At 44.6% G+C, this 24891-nt stretch overlaps 1 protein-coding gene across 1 annotated transcript in view; it reads right to left on the reverse strand.

Moving 5' to 3' along the window:
• LOC144769146 (serine protease 27-like) overlaps positions 1-23440 on the reverse strand; it is a 70978-nt gene extending 47538 nt beyond the window's left edge. Inside the window, exons 1-3 of the mRNA XM_078653154.1 lie at positions 23359-23440; positions 9621-9641; positions 8676-8838 (exon numbers count right to left, since the gene is read on the reverse strand). Coding sequence (XP_078509280.1) covers positions 8676-8838; positions 9621-9641; positions 23359-23440 — 266 coding nt within the window. The remainder of the gene's footprint in view (positions 1-8675; positions 8839-9620; positions 9642-23358) is intronic.
• Between the last annotated feature and the right edge of the window lie 1451 nt (positions 23441-24891).

Here is a 24891-nt window from a genome sequence, read left to right on the forward strand (position 1 = left end):
CTCCTGTTTCCACTGCACTTGACCTATCCCTCTGCCCATCTAAATTTAGTCGTTGGAAATTTTATTCCTTTCTTTTGTCTGACACTGTTTTTATGATGGAAAGTATGGAGTTTTTTAACAAATTTTTCTCCTTTAATAATTCCTCTGACACCTCCATTCCCAATAACTGGGATGCTTTTAAGGCTGCTTTTCGTGCGTTTACTATATCCTATGTCTCTAAGAAAAAGAAACTCAATAGGAAAAAAAATGAAGATCAACTTCAGGAAATTAAGTGTCTTGAACACTCTTATTTTTCCTCTAAATCCTCTTCTGCCCTACAAGACCTAATTCTAGCCAAAACGGATCTAAACAAAATTGTCACTAATGAAGCTTGCAACACTCTCCATAAAATAAAATCGAAATACCATGGTGGCCAGAATAAAGCGGGGAAAATGCTGGCAAATTATTTAAAAATCAAATTGGAACGTAAAAATGTAGGTCCTATCTTTAATGACTCTAGTAATAAGCTTGTTTCATCCGATGAAGATATTGCTGAAGTATTTCATAATTATTACCAGTCCTTATACACTGATGATACGCACCCTTCAGACTTAAACTTAGCGTCCTTTTTTGATGGTCTTCCTCCTCCCCCTTCCCTTCCAGATGACTTTGCTTCATTAGAAAGAGATATTACCCTTCAGGAAGTTACTCGGGCCATTTCTTCTCTCAAAAAATCAAAGGCACCCGGCCAAGATGGGCTTACTGTTGAGTTTTACTCTTCCTTTCATACTTTTTTTGCACCAAAACTCCTACAATTATTTAATTCTTTTATTTCAGTTGCTAAGGCTTCTGGGTTCTTTTTGGATGCTCTAATTATAATAATCCCGAAACCCGACAAAGATCATTCACAGTGTAAAAATTATCGCCCTATATCTTTAATTAATTATGATTGCAAAATGTTTGCTAAAATCCTGGCCTCACGTCTTGACTCCATTATTCCTCAACTAATCAAAACGGACCAAGTGGGGTTTGTGAAAGGTAGACTTAATGCTGACAATGCTCGCTTATTTTCCAATGTCATTGCTCATAGTAAAAATCTTAAAGTTCCGTTGGCAGCTCTATCCCTAGATGCTCAAAAAGCTTTTGACCGTATTAACTGGCAGTTCATGTTTCATACCCTAAAATGGTTTGGATTTGGTCCCTCCTTTATCTCCTTGGTTAAACTCCTTTACTCGTCACCCCGTGCCAGTATTTTTGTTAACAATCAATTCTCCAAATATTTTTCTTTATCCAGAGGCACTCCTCAGGGATGTCCCCTCTCCCCATTATTATTTATTTTATGTCTGGATCCTTTTTTAGAAAGAATTCGTTCAAACCCTCGAATTACTGGCTTTAAACTCTCTTCTATTGAGATTAAGTTGTCTGCTTATGCGGATGATGTATTGGTTTATATGTCTAACCCTGAATCTTCCCTTCCACATTTCCTGGATGAGGTTCGGTTGTATTCCTCTATATCGGGATATAAACTCAATCTATCCAAAACGGAAGTTCTGCCCCTAAATTCGATTTGTTATCAATACATGTTCAATAATACTGACTTTGCTTGTTGTCCCACCAAAATTAAATACCTTGGAATATGGTTTTCATCATCCCTTGTTGATACCCTTAAATTTACTTTTGATTCCCTTTTAAAGAAACTCCAGTCCCTCCTTCAACTTTGGTCCCCCTTATTTATTTCCTGGTGGGGTAGATTAGACACGATTAAAATGATGTGTACCCCTCACGTTCTTTATACTGTCTCCATGCTCCCCTTTAAAATTCCCAATTCATATTTTTCCCGCATTATTTCTACTTGTACTAAATTCTTGTGGAATAACAAGCATCCCCGAATAGCCTTGCATAAGCTGACTCGTCCCAAAACTGAAGGTGGTGTGCGATTTCCCAATTTTAAAACATACCACTCCGCCTTCCTGATTAAACAAACCTTTTCCCTGGCATATGACTTTACAAATAACCCCATTACGAAATGGGTTCTCCTTGAACGCTCTCTCTTGAAAGATTTCTCATTTCAACATACTGTTTTTATGTCAAATTGTTCTTTTTAAACTAAATACCCTATTATAAAATACTCCCAAACAGTATTACATAATGTTTTCTCTTCTACTCTTTCCCCTTTACAATGTTTTTTATCATCTGTTGTGTGGTATAACACATTTCTTAGATACAAGGGCAAATCGTTTTACTTTAAACATTGGAAAGAAAAGGATATTTTGTTTGTTCACCAGTTTTTTGTTGATGGTTCTATCATTCCGTTTCAGGTAATGCAAAATTTATTTCATTTGCCTTCATCATTTACCAATGAATATACCATTATAACGTCTGCCATTCAATCTCATTTATCTTCTCTCTCATTGCCTGATATTTTTCCCTTTTTCATCCCTACTACTCCACTCTACCCTCTATTTTCCACTCATCAACCTAAGGCTGCTCTTGTGTTGTATCCTCGTGTTTGTGTCTCTCACCCGCCGCATGCACTGGAACTTGGAATCCAGGGTGTTGGCATTCCAGGCATAGCAGTGTAGCGGTTGGCGTGGGCTCATGTACCTGATATCTTCTCTGACAATAAACCAATATAAATATAACCTGCTGTGTGTACCACCTACCTTACTTACATAGATACATCACTGGCGACGATGGAGAAGTGAACCAACGCGATTGAAGAGCCCACAGACACGGGACCTCCGGACCAAGATTACCGTTGCGAGTGTTGCAGCTTGAATGTCCTCAGCGAACATTGCGGAAGCTTCACCATCGTCAACTTCAAGTATTGGTGAAAATCCCGCTCTTTCCTATTAAGCGGTGAGACTTTTATTCAATTTTCACCGTTTCTCTAAAAGACGCTTCCGTTTCTCTATGTGCGCACACGCTCAAAATTCTAATAAAAACGTGCGTATTGACGCATGCGCACAAACGCGCGCTCCACATTCTAAATAGAACCTGCAAGCTGTGTCAGCACAAGCGCATTTCTAAAGCTGCCAGATTTTACAAAGCATCACTCGTGTTTGTGACATCATAATAGACTGTTTCAAAGAAGTTCCTGATAAACTAAACAATAGACTCTGTCTACATCACAATAAACATTTCTCTAAAACAAATTTAAAAGAATCTGAATACAGCAGAATCTTGTTTATGACATCATAACAATTCATACAAAAGAAATCTCTTTATCTAAACCAGGCATTTTATTATTATTAATTTTAGTATCTTTTATTTACAATTATGGAGGGTTTCAACGCTCCTCCTCCATTTTTAGCAAGCCCAGGTGAACCAACCTTAGAGTGGAAACAATGGCGTGAAGGATTTGAAGCATATCTAGAGGCCATTGGTGGAGAGAATTACACAGATAAACGTAAACTTGCCATTCTTAAACATTCACTTGGCGCTGAAGGAAGACAAGTTCTTTCTCACCTTCCTCCTCTGGCTTTAGACAATTCCTCCGAAGAAGACACTGATGTTTATGAAAATGCCATAATGCAGCTTGATAAACAATTCATCAAGAAAGTCAATGAGGTCGTGGCACGGCATAAATTTCTAAGTAGACAACAACTGCCAATTGAACCTATCGATTCCTTTGTAAAAGACTTAAGAATTCTTGCTGCCAAGTGTAACTACCAACAGTTCCATGATCAGATGGTGAGAGACCAACTTGTACATAATGTTTCTGATGTGAAACTTCAAGAAAAATTACTTGATGCAAAAGATTTGTCTCTTTCAAAAGCCCTTGACATTGCACATCGCTTTGAAGACATGAAATTAGGCATCAAAGAATTATCCGATAAAAAACTGAAAGAATCTCCCATCGTTCTGGATAGACCCAATGTCTCTTTGGTTCAAACTGTCAAGAAAAGTCCGATTGAAGCTACTTCTAACAAACCAACACAACATTCTTCATCATTTCAAGGTTTCAGAAAAGAAGTGGTTTGCTTCAAATGTGGTTTTCCCGGACACGTCGCAACAGATAAAAGATGTCCGGCTATGGGACAATTCTGCAATTATTGTAAATCTAGAGGTCATTTTGCGAGGATGTGCAAGAATCGCAATAAATCAAAAAACTTTTCTTCAGATTCGAGACGCCCTAGGTTTTCCCAAGTTCAAGCTGTAGACGAGGATGATGACATATATGATGACGTGCGCACCGTATACGAAGTAGGAGAAGAAAAAAAAGATTCACCTTTCTGTATGCTACAGATCGGATCTAAATCCATAAAAGTCATGGCAGACTCAGGTGCAAAGTACACCTTGATTGGTGACGATGTTTTATTGAAAGAATTTCCTGATGTCATATCTTTATTTCCTTCTGATATTAGGTTACGAGGTTATGGTAAAAAACCTATCGATGTATTTGGGTATTTTCATTCCACTTTATCATTTAAGGGCAAGTCAATTCCTGCAAAAGTATATGTTGCCAAAGATGGGTCGTGCTTATTGGGTTGGCCACAACAAAGAGAGTTAATGATGAAACTTGATCCCAATCATCCCGATCAAGTTCTGGGGTATTCTGATTTTGTCAATTCTGTGGATGTACCTTCTGACAACAAATGGGAAACTCTTTTTCCACAAGTTTTTTCCTCTAAATTGGGTATGCTAAAAAACTTCAAACATAAAATTGTTCTGAAACACAATGCTGTTCCCAAAGTACATAAGGTACGCAATATTCCTTTAGCCCTAAGAGAATCTGTTAAGAAAGAACTTCAGAGATTATGTGATCTAGATGTAATTGAGGAAATTGAATCCTCTGAGTGGCTTTCTCCAGTAGTTGTAGCCCACAAGCCTAATGGGAAAATTCGTCTTTGTGTGGATATGCGCGATTTAAATTCTAATGTGTGGGTTGATAGACATCCCCTACCCAATATCGGAGAAATGTTCTCAAAACTCAAGGATGCATCAGTCTTCACCGCATTGGATTTATCTAACGCATACCATCAGATAGTTCTCCACGAGGACAGTAAGCATTTTACATCTTTTATAACCACTGAGGGTGCTTACAGGTATAAAAGAATGCCTTTTGGCCTAGTGTCCGCGTCCTCAGTGTTTCAGAGAGTCATGCACAATATGTTAAGAAATGTCTCTAATGTACTATATTTCCAAGACGACATACTAGTTTTCGGTAAAGACAAATGTGAGCATTCTGGAATTTTATTTAAAGTTTTATCCATACTTCAAGACAACGGTTTAACCCTTACCAAAGAAAAGTGCAAATTCGGAAAAAATTCTGTAGATTATCTAGGCCATTCAATTAGCAAAGAAGGTATCTCTCCCAAATTAAGTTTAGTTAAGGCTATTGAAAATGCTCCCGAACCTGTCAACAAAGATCAGCTCAGATCGTTCCTCGGTTTAGCCGAGTACTACGCAAAGTTCATTCCTTCTTTTTCTGATAAAACTTCTCACTTACGGAAATTGATGACAAATCAACAACAATTTATTTGGGATGACAATTGTAAGAATCAATTTATATTTGTAAAGAAATGCATCATTTCTGCTCCTGCCTTATCCCCATTTGACACCAATTGTAAATCATTTATTGTCACTGATGCAAGCAATGTTGGTATTGGGGCAGTGTTGATGCAGAAGCAAAATTTTAGTTTCGTTACCATTGCTTTTGCATCAAGACCATTACGAGGTGCAGAAACTAAATATTCCACTTTGGAGAAAGAGGCTTTGGCTTGCTGGTGGGGTATTGAATACTTTCGCAGATATGTGTATGGTACTGACTTTGTTGTTCGTTCTGATCATCGTCCTCTGGTGGATCTTTTTACAACTAAAGGTTGTAGTAAAGCCACTTCTAGGATTGCCAGATGGCAATATAAATTACAAGACTTTCATTTTACAGTAGAATACATTCCAGGAGCAAAAAACGTCCTAGCTGATTTTCTTTCTAGGCTACCTGTAAAAGATGACAATCAAGTTGCTCCTGATAATGATCCTGATAAAGTTGTGTCGATTTGTGAAGTGTCCAAAGGTTGCATTCGCGAAAATGATTGGGCATTAGCTTGTGGTGAGGATCGTGATTACCTGGATGTTTTGTCTTTCGTTGAAAATGGTTGGCCTCCCAAAAACAACCTATCTTCTACTACCTTACCGTACTTCCATGTAGCTCAAGAATTATCCATCCAGGGTGAAATTTTATTGAGGGGTTTGCTTTTAGTTGTACCTCACGGTTTGAGGAACACTATTTTAGACATGGCACATGAGGGTCACCCGGGCATGTCCAGTATGAAGAGGAGAATAAGGAGTGAATTTTGGTGGCCTGGGGTCGACAGGTTGATTGAGGAAAAAGTTAGATCTTGTGTTGAATGTTGTGTGAGTGATAAAGCACAGAAACCCATAAAATATCAACATGATTCTGTCTCGAGACCTTCAAAGCCCTGGGAATGCATTTCTGTAGATATTGCTGGTCCGATGTCTTTAGGTCATAGTCCAGTTTATGCTATAGTGTTAATAGACCAGTTCTCCAGTTGGCCTGAGGTGAAATTTGTACCTCATGTATCTTCTAGAGTACTTATCGATTTTTTAAAATCAGTTTTTGAAAAAGAAGGTTTCCCTACTTCCATCCTATCTGATAATGGTACACAGTTCACCTCTGCAGAGATGAAATCCTTTTGCAACAACCATGGAATATTACACAAACGCTCTTCAGTATATTATCCTCAAGGTAATGGCATGGTAGAAAGGTGGATCAGGGTGCTCAAGGAGGGTTTACAACTTGCAGTGTGCAACGGAGAGAATTGCTACGATGCTGTTAGAAAACTCTTGTGGAGTTATAGGAACACCCCAAAATCTGAAGGAGACTTGTCTCCTTTTGAAAAAATGAGGGGGAGAAGGGGTGTATATAATATGAGCCAGCCCTGGATGAGGGATCTGTTTGTCGGTAATCACAAGAAACGTAGTACGCCTGTGATTTGTGCTTCAGACATCAATCCGTGCAAGGTAGGAGATTGGGTACGAGTGCGAAAGTCAGGTTTTATTAAATCTGGTATGTCACGTTTCTCAGATCCTTTGCTGGTTGTTAGAGTGGGAAGGCAAGTTGTACAATTGTCAGACGGAAATGTTTGGAGCCTCCCCAAGGTTGTTAAGGTTACTTCTATATGTATGAGAATGTCTCCAACAAGAGGTCCTACCCCTTCTAACCTAACAGGAGCTTCTCTTTCTTCCAATTCCTGTCGTTTTCCCACAACTTCTCATTCGCTTTTGTCTGTTCCCATTTCCGCTCGCAATGTGGGTAATCCCCGGATTAGGAAACCCCCCACCTGGCACAAGGACTACAATGTTGGAAATTAAATTCATCATATTGGACTGTTAAGTTACTTTTATTCATTGTATAATTTTGCTTGCATCTTTCTTGTTGTAATAGTTTCTTTTCTTTTCAAGAAAGGAGGATGTGTTGTATCCTCGTGTTTGTGTCTCGCACCCGCCGCATGCACTGGAACTTGGAATCCAGGGTGTTGGCATTCCAGGCATAGCAGTGTAGCGGTTGGCGTGGGCTCATGTACCTGATATCTTCTCTGACAATAAACCAATATAAATATAACCTGCTGTGTGTACCACCTACCTTACTTACATAGATACATCATCTTGTTTATACAATTTTGTCATCAACTGTTAAAAATCGTCCTAAATCAACTATTGAGACTGCTTGGGAAACTGACCTTGATGTTTCCCTCCCCGTTTCGTTGTGGGATCGTTTGTGGTCCAAATTGTTTAAAGTATCTATTGCTGCTCGTATTACTCAATCTTTATTTTTCATATATCATAGAGTTATTATTACCCCTGTTAGTATTCATAAGTTTTCCCATACTTCCTCTCCACTTTGTTGGTCATGCTCTACAGAAACTGGGACGCTTAAACATCAATAATATGAGTGTTCCCCTGTTTTGTCATTTTGGAATGAAGTTTGTAATATTTGCATGCCAATGTTTTGTTGTTCAGCTTCATTATCCATACAGAATGTTTTTTTAGGTTCTTTGTCTACTGATATTGATATTGTATCTTCTTCTGCAAGATTATTGGACCTGTTTATTGCTCTTGCATTTAAAGTTATTTTATCGTGTTGGAAAGATAACTCTAAGCTTTCTGTTCATACTTGGTGGAACTACATTTGTGATGAACACAGGATCGCTATCGCTTCATCCTCTTCTATTCCCCTAAAAATCAAATCCGATCTCCTCTGGCTCCCCTTCACCACTTATCTTTCTTCCAACTCTACTATTTGACTTCCATATCTTATTCCCACGTGTTCCTCCTGTTCTCTCTTTCTTTTCCTTCCCTCCTTTCATTTCATACTTTCCTTTCTTCTTCTATCTTTTCTATCCCCCCTCTATCTCCCTTTTCCCTTTCTCTTTTCCTTTCTCAATCTTTATTTATTTCTCGATACAGCTGTTTTATAATACTTATTAATATGTGCTTTTTCCCAATATTTATGATTTATGTATCGTTTCCTATTTCAAAATGATTAATATAAATTTCTTAAACAAAAAAAAAAACATATACAAGTGCCTGTTGCAAACAGGCTACTTATGCAGTTAGTACATGATTCACTTTCTCTCCTACAAATGCAAATGAGAATAAACAGAAGTGAAAGAATTATCTTTGCAAATGGAGACCTTAATGCTAGCCAGGATCTTCTTTAAGGTGCTTACCTGGGGAAACAGTGTGCAGCAGTCACCACCCACTGGTTTGATATCAGGGACCCTCCGCACAGGTGCTTACTGTTGTAGCGCAAACTAATCTGCCAGGGCCACTCTCCGTTCTTGGCCCCCTGCCCACCCACGATCCGAGCATTAAAAGCTGGTTTCCCACATACTGAAAAGAAAACAAAGATTTTGATGAAGGCATGCTCGCAGTCTTTTTTCTTTTTAAACCTGTGAAAACTCAATCCTGGGTGACAACTAAACACACAGTAAAGAATCAGCTACATTCGATTTAGGAATTCTCTGAAAATATGTTTTTAATTTCAATTTGCTTCAAAAACGCATAGTAATGCTTAAGGTCTGAAAACTGGAGATTGCAGTACAAAAAGTATTGGATAAAAAGTCACAGTTCTGCTCTCTTCCTAGTCTCTTGCAAGTCCAAATACTGTTTTAAAGTCTTTTGTTCCAATTGTCATAATTTACCCGAAACTCATAGTTGTTGTGATTTTTAGGTTTTGCTACAGGACACAGGACACTTTATCTCCTTTGCCCAAGTTTTGCAAATCCAACAACCTTAGAATCACATTTAATCTGTTGCTCAATGAGGGACATCAAGATTTTATTTCGACAACTGCACAGCAAGCTCAGACCTTTCAACACACATGATGCCACTGTGTGTCACAAGATGTAGGCCCCCTTCACAGGATCACCAGGCGAGGAGCTGGGATCACACGGTGTGCACAAGGTAAACTGGAAACACCTGCTGTGAGTGAGTTTCAAGCTAACTTTGGCAGATCTGTGCAGATCGGAGCGCATTCCTCCGAATCAATAAGTGTGTAAACATGCCTTCATCCAGTGAATGTGTTGATTAAACTATGAGAAACATTATCAGACATGGCCCTATAGTAACTCTTTTCTGCCTATTACAAATCAGAAATAAAAATGTCGACTCACCTTGATCAGACATCAGGACACCTGAAAGGAAAGAATAACATGTATTAATTGATTTTGATCCTGGATTACTAGATACAGATGTGGCTCAACTGGTAACTGTTTTTTAAGGAAAGTAAGATGTACTTATCCGATAGCGCATTCAGGGCAAGATGTACAACGGAAAATTGCATGCGCAAACGGGTTTGCGACCCGCTTGCGCATGCAAAAATCCTCTGGGCCATGTACTAACACTAACTTGCGAGTCGCAAATAAGTTTTGACTCGCAAAATAGAGTTTTGCGACTCGCAATTAGTAGCGACCCCACAAGCCATGGAAGAATGTTTTGTGACTTCAATTGCGGACGCAAAACACTCACAATTTACAGCCCTCTTCCAGAGGGTGGTAATGCAATCGCAACAGGGCTGGGGAAAATATTTATTGGGGCATCCAGTGGTCCCAGGGACCACTACCTGCCCTTAAAAAATGAAACGCAAACATTTAATTTTTCTTTTTTTTAAATACATCCAGTTTTCCTTTAAGGAAAACAGGTTGCATTTTTTTTTTTTAAAAACAGCTTTATCTAAAAGCAGTCACAGACATGGAGGTCTGCTGAGCCCAGCAGCCCACAATACCTGGGAAGGCCAGCCATTCTCAATGGGGTCGCAAATTGCGAGTGCCTCATGAATATTGATGAGGCATGCAATTTGCGACCCCCATTGAGAATCGCAAACAGTGTCTCTGACACTGTTGTACAAATGATTTTGCGAATCGCAAATTGCGACTTGCAAAATGACATGGTCGTACATCTGGCCCCTACTTCTCACCTTCCACACATAAGCATTTCATTTTCCTTTTATTCTGATTGTGTTTGCTTAGACACAGACAATGCCAATCAAAAACGAAACTACCAAAGAGTAGTTTAGAATAGCAAATTGCATAGGACAGTACAGAGCAAAATAAGATCTGCTCTGAGAATTTAGAAAACCTGAGCTTTGTCACTGGTCTTTTTAAATTAAATCTTATGGCAGGGGCTTAATTTGATCTGGAAATTCCAGGCAAATAAGCAGATGAAAACTTAGAGCATCATTGGATAAAGGGGTTTGGGTTCATGAAGGGGTCTGGGCATGTCTGAAGACAGATGACTATTTCTTTACTTCAACTGTGCAGTGTTTAAAAGGATGCTGCTTCCCATGACTCAGGGGCTGCTCAGTTGTGTGATGTTACATCTGATGATCCAGGAGAATGGCTACCATATGGCTACCACAGTTGTTTGGCTCCTGAAGGTCAGATTTCAGGTGCTAGTAGCTCTATCATATCAATACCTGACAAGGCTGAAAACCTGAGTTGAAGAAACGATCTGCTCCTCGTATGGAAAAATCTGAAGCTCCCTGAAAAGATAACTGATTCTGGAACTAAGCCAATTACAAGAAAGTGGGAGCTTCATGACTTTCGAATTATTCAAGAGTGTCACAGGATGGCAGTCCTAGTTTAGTTTTTTTAAACCTTTACAGTTATGGAGTTATTTTGGTTTGAAAAAAGTGATGGGGTGAATATTAATATTTAAAACCGTGAATTTAGGAAAGGCAGTTTCTTAAAGAAGCAGAAGTAGCTAAATCAATATTTTAGTAAAGATTATAAGGACAGGCAGATTACTGAAGACGAATAGCTACATGCACTTATGAAAATGCATAAGATCCCACTTTCAGAAAATCGGAGAACAATCCAGTATGTCAAGCTGATGCACCTCTAGTACCCCTGAGAGAAATTGAATTCACCCTCCTCTGCCTGCACACTCTGTGGTCCTGACCCTTGGACTTTGGAGTATTTATTATGGAGCTACCTAGGTTTAGATTAATTCTGCCAGCACGTTTTCCATCAGTGCAGCACAGTATTCGGGGTCAGAGTTGAACCCAGCTTAAGGATAGATCTGATCAAGGGCAAAGTCGAATTCTCATGGTTCAGAAGGAAATACATAGTTTAGTTTTTTCAGGGTCCCTGTTTGCAAGATCTGTTATAGCACAGGTATGGAAATTTGATTCGTTTTTTTAAGTTGTAAAATGGAGAATTAAATGGTTAGACCTGACACCCTTGCCCTGGTACTTCCCCGGACTTTTTGCCATTTCTTCCCCATGTTTTGCTGTATTCACTTTGATTGGCTCTTACTATGCTTTTTACCTCTACAAACCAGTGGCAAAGTGCTTGTGCTCTTTCCCTTACACATTGTAAAAGTGATATATGTAGGAAGGTGGATATCTGACTATATGGTTACCCCCACTTTTTGCCTAGTGTTTTGCTGGTTTTCGACTTAGTTGGCCTGGGACCCTGCTATTCAGGGCCCCAGTCTATCGGCTTTCTCTATAAAATGGACTCCATGTACTTTAGGTACATACCAGATTGGTTACTGGGTCACCCTTGTGAGCCCCTCTACAGTGTACCATAGGTACCCAGGGCATAGGTGCATCAACGGCCTACCAGGAGCTGCAGCATGTATTATGCCACCCCTGGCTGGCCCTCCAAACAGACACCACAGGTCTGTTCACACAGCCTGGGTAAGGTGGTGTAATCACCCCTTACTTAGATATAGTATACCTATATCTACCTTATATATAGACACATAGTAACCTATAAGCCACTCCTATGGCAGGCCTTATCAATCCTGGAGGCAGAATGCTTGGTTTTATGTGAGAGGGTGCCCTAGCATGAGCTGAGCCCCTATGCAGCTTTCGGAACCATCTCCTCATAGCTGTTCTATGATATAGCCATACCATATACTCTTAAGTGCATTATAATTAGGCTGTGGGGTTTTAAGTTTAAACCTATAATAACTGATAAAACCCCACTGAAAGATAAATAGCCCTCACCGGTGAAAACATATAAACACTGAAAAAACACCTGCACATCCACAAACTAAATGCCATTCAAAGAGAGTGAAAGAGGCATTTTTTTCTTCCTGAAGGTGTCAATACCATGTAACTTTGTTATACAAGCTAGCAGTAAGGAAGACTGGCTAATATTATTCTGCTTGCATTTTGTTCTTTAGGGATGCCACTAAAATTTTGTTTCTTCTTCCTTTTACTTTTTTTCAGTTTTGTGGCTTTTGGTCTAAAGATGCAGGGTTTAGTTTCATGTTTTAGGTCTAGTTTATTTATTTTATAAACTGTAGAGAATCAGAAAATATCAAACTCATATTTGATATTTTGGCTGCATTTGATTCTTTCACTGGTAGGTAAAATGGCTGGTTTCATAATAAAATTTCCTAATATGTGTCATCACATTTACCCACAGAGAATGGGTAAAAACTCTTAATACATCAGACCATAGTTTCTAGTGGGTCAGTATTGATAGTAGGTGAATTGCCAACACCTCAGGCTTTAAACATTCAATGCAAGGTATAGTGACAAGTATATGTATCACCAAGCATCTGGGATAGTGGTGAAAACATAACACCAGACTTTTGGAAAGCATTGAACTCAGTGTCACTTGTAATGCTCTGCAAAAAAGGTTCTTTCCAAGTTCAACAAAGATTGGAGTGATATTGTTTGTATTTGCAGTGATTCAGCTACGTATATAAAAAAGTTGCGTGATGACCTGTCAAAATTGATACCCGAGCTGAAGTGACTCCCTGTAGGAGATCATTGCCACTTGTTAGAGTGTATGCTGAAAGCATCTTTACCATCTTCAGACTTAATGAGGGATGCTATTGACTTTTTAGTCCATTCTGGTGCACTCTTTTCTTATTCACAGGAACTAAAACGCAAATACTTATCATTCTCGTGCTTTATGTGTTATCAAAGAAAGAGTCATCCCTACTGTGTCCCTTAGCTGATGGTTCTCAGCCCAAGGGGCTATGAATGCTGAGAGGGGATTTTCACAGAAGATTACATGGGAAGGAAAGAGCGAGCGCACATGACCCAAAGACTCACTGAAGAAGTATTGTATGGTGTACTACAATAAGATTAGTTTGCAAAAATCTATTTGGACCTCATATACACTATAAGTACACTGTCTATATACCATGCTCTTTCAGTGCAGAAAGCAAGCAATAGTAAAAGCAAAACGTTCCATAAACACCGAAAAAACACTTTTTCTGTTGTTTTTAGTGGCGCGAAAATGTGTAACCACTGATAACAACTGTTTTTTATGATATTGAAAACACTGAAAAAACCCCACCAGAATTTACCAAAAATAGAAATTGAAAACAGGACAGCCTAATTATAATCCTCGTGGTTAATACTTACTTTGGTTTGGCTTTATCGAAACATGTTGTGTAAGGTGTCAAACACTTTGGAATACTACCCCCCACCAGTTCTGGTGGCGGGGGTAGCATTCGACACTTCTAGAGGGAGAAGACATGTAGTTACTGGTAAACCTGGTTAAAGTTAAACAGAGCCTCAGCATCACAAAATGGATGCTGCTGCCACAGACACAAGTCTGACCTCCTGCTGCTGGATGAAACTCCGGCAGGGGAGGCCTGGACAATAGGTTTCCTGTCCAAGGAGGTGCTGGCACCTCCCCAGACAGTATTATGTGTATTGGGCAGGGAGGGCTGCCTTCAGTGAAGGCTTTTCAGACACTGCCTGGGGCACACAAGGTGCTCCATGCATAGCCCGGTTCAAACCAGTTGCTGGGGCACTCCAGCCCCAGCTCTGGTACAAAACTGGACAAAGGGAAAGGGGTGTAACCACCCCCTTCTCAGGTCCACCCATAGGAGGGACCTGCCACATAGTCCAACCCCTAAACTTGGTATAAGTATAGGAGCTGTGTCCCTAGGACTTTAGATTACACTGGACGAATCTTTGAAAGACATATCCTGGACCTTCAACGTTCCATTTCGACTGGAAGATGGAAGACATCTCCCTTGTGGTCAAGGAGAGACCACCCTGTGCAAACAGGCACCACCAGTAACTTGCCAGTCTGCATTGTCGAGGCTCCTGCCGCAACTCGAAGACTCTGCGACACAGGACACAGACTTCCAGACATCTCTGTCCCTGCTCAACGATCCCAGCAAAGCTGAGACCCGTGGCAAACACGAGAGACGTGGGACCAGAACTCCTGGACATCCTGCATTTTGCTAACTGCATTGACTCCTGAGGTATCTCGCAGTTGTGCATTGGGGTACAAGAAGCCCCAGATCCGAGCACCATTTGCACCGAAGCTCAGCCCTCCACACTTTACGAGTGTCCCGTGGGGCCTGCTCTTGCATTTCAGCTTGACGCGTCTTCCCGGTTCCTAGCCTGTTGGCTAGTGAGCCCTCTGAAGAATTATAACTTGCTTTCCTGGTTGCTCCAGGATTGCTCCAGCTTCCCTGCAAAGGAGAAGCGCCACAGACCTTGCTGGTCTGCGCCGAAGCCAATTTTCATCTCCCGCGTGAATTGCGTTTGCTAAGGCTTTTTGGGTCCAATCCGGATACCTACACCTCAGTCAACTAGATCCTTTGTGGGACAACTCAAATCCAGCTCCTAGTTGTCATCGACACCTCCTGGACCTCGTGGCTGCAGAGACAAGCTTCACCTTCTGCTTTCAGGTTCTTCAGATCTTCGATCCACCCTTGGATCCACCCGGACACTTTTCCTCTGGTCACCTGCAGCACTTATTTGCAGATCTCCATTGAAAACGACAACAAAACCCAACACCAAAAGGCACCTATGCACCCGGCTTCCCTGGGTGAGGTAACACGAGTACTCCGGTGCTCCCATGGGTCTTGACTCTCGAAGTGTCCTAGTCTAAAGGGGTTTTGTCGTAGTCCATCCGGAAGTGCCCTTAAACAGTAACTTTTTAACTTCTTTGTTTCCCATGGAAAGTCAATGGTAACTCACGGCTGTGTATAGACACTGCACGCGTCTCCCATGGGCCTCCTACTTTCTAACCTTTTGCTGTTTAGTGTAGCCCCAGCGATTCCCTAGGGCCCAGGCCTACTTCCTATTCCAGACGTGGTTCTTATATCACTATTTTAGTATATGGTTTGTGAGGCCCGTTGGGCAAAACGTATACTGTGCAACTTATCGTATGCTAATTGAGTAACTTGCATTGTGCTTTTACCTCTGCCCTCATAAAGAGAGCAGAGGGGTTGTGTAGAATAAATACATATATATTTGATATATATCTTGTGTGGTGTCCTTTCATTTGGTACTCAAGGGATTATAATTGGTAAAACAACTTGCTTAATGCGCTCTCTAAAGTCTTAGCCTAATGACTGCTGGCCCATGCTACCAATAGAATAGCTTTCTATAAGGCTGACTTTACAACCACCATCAATATGGGTCGATTAGACTGGTGCAAGGTGCCCACTAGAACTAGTGAACATCATATGCCAGGCTAACTTCTCACAATATACACCCCATTGGTGCATTTAAATTATTTGGAAATTCCTAGTATATGGTACTTCGTGTAGCCATAGTCAGGGCCTGTACATGAAATCCTACAAAGGGGCTGCAGCACACACTGTGTCACTTGCTAAATAAGCACTGTAAAACATGTGTTAGACCTGTCACTGTGGCCTGGAGTGAAAATATGTCATTTCAACCTGGCAAAATAAACCTTTTCCAGGCCTAAGCCTTCTGTTTTAATTCTTATATATCACCCCTGAAGGAGCCCCTATAGGCGTATAGCACAAGGTACATGGTATTTAAAAATGTGTGGGAGGTGTATTTATGTTTTCCATGACCTGACAGTGAAAAACTCCTCGTCAGTCAGTCAGTCAAAATTCTTTATTTTGCAATGTTTCCAAAGCATACAAAGTACACAAGATAATAACAGCACTAAAAGTATACCTATGACATGTAATACTTAATATAAAAATAAGAATAAACCCATTTAAAAATCTTAGGTTAACATTTTTAAAAAGCCATAAGGAAGGACATCATCATAAAGTGCATAGTGCCATCACAATTAATTAATAAACACACCACTACTAACCTTAGGTCTCCTATCCTATAGTAGCTCTCCTACTGTTCATGTTAGACCAGTTGCATAACATACAAAAGGATCACTCAGTTTTGTTATAAAGGAAAAGGCTGAGCGACATTGCCTCAAATTGTATTTGCACAAAAAAGGGAGAATCAACATCTTCCTTTGTAGATCAATGAAACTGCAAAAGAACAATATGTGTAAATCCGACTACGTTGAACTCCCATCACAAGGACAGGCTGGCAAGTCAGTTAATGAGTGCATATTGTTTGGAAAGGCCATCATCAGGGGAATGAAATTCATACAAAACATCACTAAAATGAAACGATGTTGGGGGTTTGTCACAAACACAAAATACGATTAATCGGTCTGTGTGATGGGAGGACATAAGGTACATCTTTACTAAGGATTTTAGTTGACTTCAATCCTCTCTCTCACACATGACCTTCGCTAAAAATATTTCTTTAATTCTTGTCTTGGACATAGTCGTACAACTAGGTGGATTTACATATAACCCTTCCAAACTCAAAGCTCTGAGTGTACACTTCCCATATTGCAGCCAAACAATCTTATGTTCATCTTCTAGGTTTAGGCAGTCCCTGATGATATCAAGTCATTTGTTCACTGTAGCAAGGCTGTCACTCCCATAGACTAACCCTGCGCTACCTTATTACACTTATTAAATGATAACCTCAGTTTAAGGACAGCTAGAAAAATGCTTCTTTCACTCATTTGAATTGAAATTGAAAAAATCTAATTAATGGTACAGTAGGATTTTAAGTTACTAATCAGAAAATGCCACTTTTAGAAAGTTGTCATATTATTGCCTAATCCCAATGTGCCTTTCTGCCAGTGTCCACTGTCGCGGCAAATGCATTAAGGAGAAGCGGGGGGTTTCTGTTGCCGCTCTGAGACGGCAGTTGATAGCAGGGAGAGGCTGCCATCCCCAAACCTCGTGCTGCCTGGGGGCAGATTACCCCCCCCCCCCACCAGCTACACCACTGTCTACAAAGCAGAAAGCAGGCTTGTTTGTAATTTTATTCCAGCCAATAATCTCTGCTTGAACGAATATGTTTCTTTTTAACTGATGCTAGCAAGACTTAGAAGGATATTTGTCATTGTCTGGAGCAGCATGGTTTTGTAAAAGCAGCAGCTGAAGAAATAGCTATGAAACAGACGACCTTATGTGCTCTGATCTGTGGCAAACAGGAAGGGAGGGAACAGTAGATGTCCACATACATGTTTTTGAATAAGAAGCATTGTTCTATTTTCACAGTGTTTCGCTATCATTTAAAAAGCTCCTTGCTTCATTGAACACCATGCCAGAAAATGTATATAAGGCATTCGTATAGGGATAGGGTCAAATACACAGACCGGTTGTTGGAGGGAGTACTAAACCATAAAGTTCCAGCTTCAAGCCTGACGTCACCTTAAGGGATGCTGGCAGGCACTGCATGACTTGGGATATATATATATTAGTATATCAGCTGATGATTCAAAACTTAGCCTGCCATGCCTTTAAAGCAGTGTTTCCCAAACTGTTGCTCACGCGCCAGTTTTTATTGGGTGAGGAAAGTAAAAGCAATAAATAAAGATTCCTTTAAATTCTGTATTTATCTTGTCACATTTGTTCCACTTCAAAGATAGAGGTCAAATATCAGGTCTCCTGACAAAGTGCTGCTTATTCTGTTAACGTGGGTGTAAGAACTGGGACCGCCAGTTCTCCGGGGGGCATGGCTCGAGCAGGAAGGCAGCCAGGGGCTTACGTGTAAAGCAGCTACTTAACACACACATCCAATGAAACACACAGTGGCGCAATAATGGAGACCACACCAGTAGTTGTATTTGAAAAATCAATATCTTTTATATAGGCTTTCAATTGGAGCAATGCATTGGTAATTCATTAGCAGATCAGAAAAGCATTTCATTAAGACATTTCATGAATCGAGTGCAGATTGCATTTCCTGTGAAGGGGTAAACATTTCAGATAAGCATTTCAGTAAGACATTTCATTAAAATAACAACCAGCTCATCTATGCAGTGAAACATTAACTAATCCCGCCTGTCGCATCAGACTCTTTGACAGGCAAAGGGGTAATTGTATAAGCCTGGAGGATACTACAAGAAGCGACTATAGTAATGCGTCTAATTAACACATCAAACCTCTCATGGACGCTTTTCCTGGAAAGGAATAAAACATATCAGCAAGTATCTCAGTCTAACAAGGAACTTCAAAGAACACAGCCTTTAGTCATCCCCGACAAGCCTTTCTTCTTGTGAATACAGGTCGGGTTGCGACCCAGATCAGATCATCAGAATACTATGGAAGTCCACCTCTGCAAGAAAATTCAGTACAGGGAAGTGACTCTCCCTCTCATTAACAGGCTTGTAAATATGGTACACTATGAACATTTCAGGCTTGTAAATATGGTACACTATACACATTTCAGGCTTGTAAATATGGTGCAATATGAATAACTCAGGCTTGTAGATCTGCAGGCAAAACGATATAATGAGGCACATTCAGAAGGGGGCCAACAGGACCCAGCCTGAGCTAACCCCGGGGGAGGGGCGACCTCGGGCCTTACTCGGCCTACCGCCCTCCTCCCCAGGGGGTTACCTTGTGTTCTTCGTCCCTCCGGGGCCCTTGCGAAGTGTCCGCTTGGGGGGGAAAGGAGCTCCGGCCCTGTGCGCCACGGGGGCAGTTCTGGGGCCCCGGCACCGGGGCGAAGCTGGACCAGCGTTTGGGGTGGCAAGCGGAGGGGGCTCTCAGGCTCAGCGGCCCCCTCCGTAGTGGAGTGCAGCTCTCTTCGGCCGCCGGGCTGTGTCAGCGGGGCCCGCGGTGACGGCCAATGAGGGAGCAGTGTGGGCCGGGCCGCGGGACCAATCGCGGCACAGGAAGACGGGGGCGCGGCCAATGACGAGGCCGAGCGCCCTCGTCACGTGATGGAGGCAGCGACTTGGCTTCAGGCCTAACGAGGCCTGACTGGACTACGTGGCGGCCTATCTCAGGCTCCGGGGGCCCGCTGCCGGACCTCCTCTTAGTCGGGTGGGGCCCCGCCTCACTGCGGCGGCCCTCTTCTGGTACCGGGGGCCGCCGAGGGGTATCCCAGTGCTTCTGTGGGCTGCGGCGGTGATTTAGTGCGCTGCGCGACAGCGCCTGAGGGGCAGTCTCGGCTAGGCAGAAGGAGGGGGCCACTGGCGCCTCCAGGCCCGGCACGACAGCGGCAGACAGCGACAGGCTATCGCAGCGCTTGGGGACAGCAGGTGAGCGCTTGGGGGGGCAAATGCAGCGCCTCGCTGACAAGATGTAGAAGCGCTTTAGAATACCAGTGCCTCACAGGGGCTTCAGCGCTAGAGTCTCGTGGGCACAGTTAGCTCAGGGCAGGCAGGATGGGAGCAAGTTGTAGCGCTTGGCCCACAGTTCAGTCAGGGGGAGACAGGTAGGCCCAGTTGTAGGGAGGGCAGCACAGTCCAGTACCTGGTCCCAGGAAGCAGGTTTCTTGGCGCTTGGATGATTCTGCGCCCTTAGTTGCTTGTTTCTTGAAGTGGAAGAGGGGGGGGAAGATGAGTTGAAGGCTTGAAGAATTTCTCCTCAGTCACTGCAGATGGGCTCTGGGGTTCCCTACCACTGGGCCAGATCAGGGGGCTAGCTTTGGACACCTCACCCAGCTTAAGAGGCAGCACCTAGATCCTGTCACTCCCAGTAGCATAGCTTCCTCACTAGGCCCTCCCGCCTAAAACTCCGGCGTGGGTTCCCCAGGTCAGTGATGCCCCAACTGACTAGAAAAAGTTCCCTCCCTTGCTTATATATGCCCAGGTCAGGTGACCACTCTCTAAGGCGGGAAAAGTCAGGTCCGCCTTCCTTCTGTAAGGTTCCAGGAGCTTCCCCACTCTAACTATGGACAGGGGCTGGGTGGCTGGTGTTGCAACAATGTATGGGGACCCAGCCTGCTCCTGGCAACTAGGGTGCTACACTAAAAAGACCACGCTGCAGTAGCAGGGGCCAGTGGCAGCCATGTTGAAAGTAGAGAGCACCTGCACCCTAACACAGATTAGCTATGAAAAGGTGCCAACAAAAAGTAAGTGGGAAAAATGAGGCAAGGGCAAAAAATCACGGGGAAAGACCACCCTGGGGCTGACAGGTCTAACATGCGTCCCCCCCAGCTGAAAGTGGGGAGAGCTACCCAACCTCTAGGGAGTTCTCATCACTAAGGCGGAAGAACCGGGAGAGACCGTCAGCATTGGCGTGGTCAGCTCTGGGCCGATGTTCCACCCCAAAGTCCATCCCCTGTAGGGAAATGGACCACCTTAGCAACTTTGGGTTTTCGCCTCTCATTTGCATGAGCCAGCGAAGGGGTCGGTGGTCGGTTTGAACCAGGAAGTGAGAGCCAAAAAGGTAGGGCCTCAACTTCTTCAAAGCCTAGACCACAGCAAAGGCTTCTCGCTCGATGGTACTCCATCGCCGTTCCCGAGGGAGGAGTCTTTGGGAGATGAAGGCCACAGGTCGGTCTTGGCCATCATGGTTGAGTTGCGACAGCACGGCGCCTACGCCATGCTCTGAGGCATCTGTCTGCGCGATGAATTCTTTTTGGAAGTCCGGAGTGGCCAGCACCGGAGCGGTGCACATCGCGCGCTTCAGTGTTTCAAATGCCTCCTGGCAAGCAGCCGTCCAGATGACCTGACGTGGCTGCTTTTTGGACGTCAACTCGGTCAAGGGGGCCACGATGGTGCCATATCCCTTGACGAACCTGCGGTAATAGCCAGTGAGGCCGCGGAAAGCTCGGACCTCATTCTGAGTTTTGGGGGGCTCCCAGGCCATGATGGTCTCAATCTTGGCCTGGAGGGGTTGCACCTTACCTCCGCCCACCAAGTGTCCCAGGTACACGACAGAGCCCTGTCCAATCTGGCACTTGCTAGCTTTGATGGTCAAGCCAGCCTGTTGTAACACCCGTAGCACCTGCTGGAGATGCTGCAGATGGTCCTCCCAGGTGCTACTGAAGACAACTATGTCATCCGGGTAAGCTGCTGGGAAGGACTCTAGGCCAGATAATACCTGGTTCACCAACCGCTGGAAGGTGGCCGGAGCATTCTTGAGCCCGAAGGGCATCACCCGAAATTGGAAGTGGCCCTCAGGGGTGGAGAACGCTGTCTTCTCCTTTGCTCCATTGGCCATGGCAATCTGCCAGTACCCTGATGTTAAGTCGATGGTGCTGAGGTACTTGGCTGCTCCCAGCCGGTCAATCAGCTCGTCTGCCCGGGGTATCGGGTGAGCATCTGTCTTGGTGACAGAATTGAACCCCCGATAGTCCACACAGAACCGAAGTTCTGGTGTGGCGACCGGTGGGGCCGCTTTCGGCACCAACACGACCGGACTAGCCCACGGGCTGCTGGAGGGTTCGATTACTCCCAACTCCAGCATCTTGGTCACCTCACCCTGGATGCTGTTCTTTACTTTATCGGACAGCCGGTAAGACGTGGTTTTTACTGGCGGACTGTCCCCTGTGTCCACATCATGGGTACACAGATGTGTGATTCCAGGCGTGAGGGAGAACAACGAGGCGTGCTGCGCCAAAACCTGGCGGCAGTCCCTCTGTTGTTCTGGGGTCAAGGATGGAGAGAGGACAACTCCCTCTACTGAACCATCCTTCTCCTGGGCCGCTAGAAGGTCAGGGAGAGGCTCACTTTCCTCCTCCTCGCTCCCATCCGTCACCATGAGGAGAGCAAACTCCGATCGCTCATGATGAGGCTTCAGGCGGTTGACGTGGAGCACCCGGTGGGGCTGTAGGGGGGTCTTCAAGTCCACAACATAGGTGGTCTGGCCTCTACGCTCCACAATCTCATACGGACCGGTCCACCAGTCCTGGAGGGCACTAAGCTCCCCAGGCTCCATGACCCACACCTTCTGTCCAGTGTCCAACTCCACCGTCCGAGCGTTGTGGTCATACCACTCCTACATTGACGGCTTGGCTAGCCTCCAGATTGTCTGAGGCTTCCTTCCACAGCTTAGCCATCTGGCTGCGGAAGGTCAGCATGTAGCTGACAACATCACGGGGAAGATTCTTTAAAGTCTTCTCCCAACCCTCCTTGACCAGACTGAGGGGTCCCCTAACGGGATGGCCATAGAGCAATTCGAAGGGGCTGAACCCGACTCCCTTCTGGGGTACCTCGCGGTACGAGAACAGCAAGCAAGGGAGGAGGATGTCCCATTTCCGCCTCAGGTCTTCTGGCAGACTCCGGATCATCCCCTTCAAGGTCTTGTTGAAGCGCTCTACGAGCCCGTTAGTCTGGGGGTGGTAAGGAGTGGAGAACCAATAGATCACTCCGCACTCCTTCCACATGGCCTGCATGTAGGCCGACATGAAATTTGTGCCCCTGTCCGACACCACGACCTTGGGGAATCCCACTCGGGTAAATATCCCCATCAGGGCCCACGCCACCACAGGTGCAGTAACGGTCCTCAGAGGTATGGCCTCCGGGTACCGAGTGGCGTGGTCCACTAACACCAGAATGAACCGATGCCCCGCAGAGGTCGGAGGGTCCAATGGCCCAACGATGTCGATTCCGACCCGCTCGAAAGGGGCCCCGACCACCGGGAGTGGTTCCAATGGGGCCTTCAATTTGGTCCCAGTCTTGCCACTGGCCTGGCAAGTCTTGCAGGTCTTGCAATAGGAGTCAGAGGCAACTCTCATCCTAGGCCAATAAAAATCGGGGACTAGCCTTGCAAAGGTCTTGTCCTGGCCCAGGTGTCCGGCTAGAGGTATCTCATGCGTCAGTTCCATCAAAAAGGCTCGGTATCACTGGGGGACCACTAAGGCCCTCGAGGATCCATGCACCGGAACCCTTGGCTCACTGTACAGGAGGCCATCCTCACAATACACGTGGTAGTTGCCGATCTCCTTGTTCACCGCTTGGGCTTTGGCCTGTCGCCGCATGTCTTCAAGCGTGGGGCACTCCTTCTGTGCCCGTCAGAATTCCTCCCTGGTAGGACCTCCTTCCACATGCCACCCAGCAAGGGTCGGCAAATCCCCCCGGGAACGACATCCACCTCCACGGACTCCGAGGTTACCTCCGTGGGCTCCCCATGCGTCACACGGGGTGTGTCCTCCACAACACTCTCCTCTGGCCCGACAGTGGGTTGGGCCGTTGTTTCAGGCTCCAACCCGGGTTGAGCTTCTTGCCGGGCAGCCAGGGACCGCGTGACTACGCACGTCCACCCTGGTAATCCCAGCATCTCAGTGTGGGCCTTAAACTCCACTTCCTTCCAGGCGGTATGTTCGAGGTCATTACCGAGCAGACAGTCCACAGGCAAGGCAGGGCTGATCCCAACTCTCAACGGGCCTGACACTCCTCCCCATTCAAAGGGAACTTGAGCCACGGGATAGTAGCTCATTCTGCCGCCAGCCAACACGGCCGGATGGTACACTTCAGGAACAACCTGCTCAGGGGACACCAGCCGCCTCACTACGGTGGTCATGCTGGCTCCTGTGTCCCTCAGAGCATCCGCCTCCTCCCCATTGACCTTCACCCTCTGCTGGTTCTTAGCAGTATTTGATGGTAAGGGCGTCACTGGGACCATCTCCTTATCCCCGAGTGAAACCAGGGTCAGGCCTGTCCACTCCCCTTCCCTATCTAGGGGCAGCTCCAACCCAAGCGCTATACTAGCCACCCCGGGACTATTGCCACCAGTGGGGGCTGGGGGCCGTTTGCGACACTGGGGGTCTCCCTTGTAGTGTCCGACCTCTCCGCACTCATAGCACCGGACCACTTTTGGCTGCTGACTCTTGTCAGGGTAAGTGGGTTTTGGGGAACGGTTCTGAGGTGGGGTACCTACTCCTTTCCCAAACTGTCTAGTTTGTGGGCCTCGTGAGAACTCTGTTCTTTTATCACCACCCTCTTTCTTCTGGGGGGCGCCCTGTCCGCCTTTCTGGCCATCTCCCCCGGGGCCCTTGTGTGACACCCGGGTGCTAACCCAAATATCCGCCTCCTCCGCGAGGTCACGGGAATCAGTAAGCTTGCGATCCACCAAATGTTGGCGCAACTCCGGAAAACACTTATCCAAGAGGTGCTCTCTCATAAAAAGGTTATACAAGCTCTCAAAATCACACACCTCGCTGCCACGCGCCCAACCATCCAGAGCCTTTCGGGCATACTCAAAAAAATCCACCCAATTCTGCGTGGACAGCTTATGGCTGCCACGAAACCTCTGGCGATACCTTTCAGGGGTGAGGCCAAAATGTTTGATAAGCGCCTCCTTCATGGGGGTATACCTAAACTGGTCTGCCTTCTCTAAATACAGGAGTGAGTCCCTGACATCAGGAGGTATATACCGGTGCAAACCACCTCCCCAGTGTTTCTCAGGCACCCCATGGGCAGTTAGGCCACT

This window comes from Lissotriton helveticus, chromosome 7, assembly GCF_964261635.1.
Source record: "Lissotriton helveticus chromosome 7, aLisHel1.1, whole genome shotgun sequence".
Classification (NCBI taxonomy): Eukaryota; Metazoa; Chordata; class Amphibia; order Caudata; family Salamandridae; genus Lissotriton; species Lissotriton helveticus.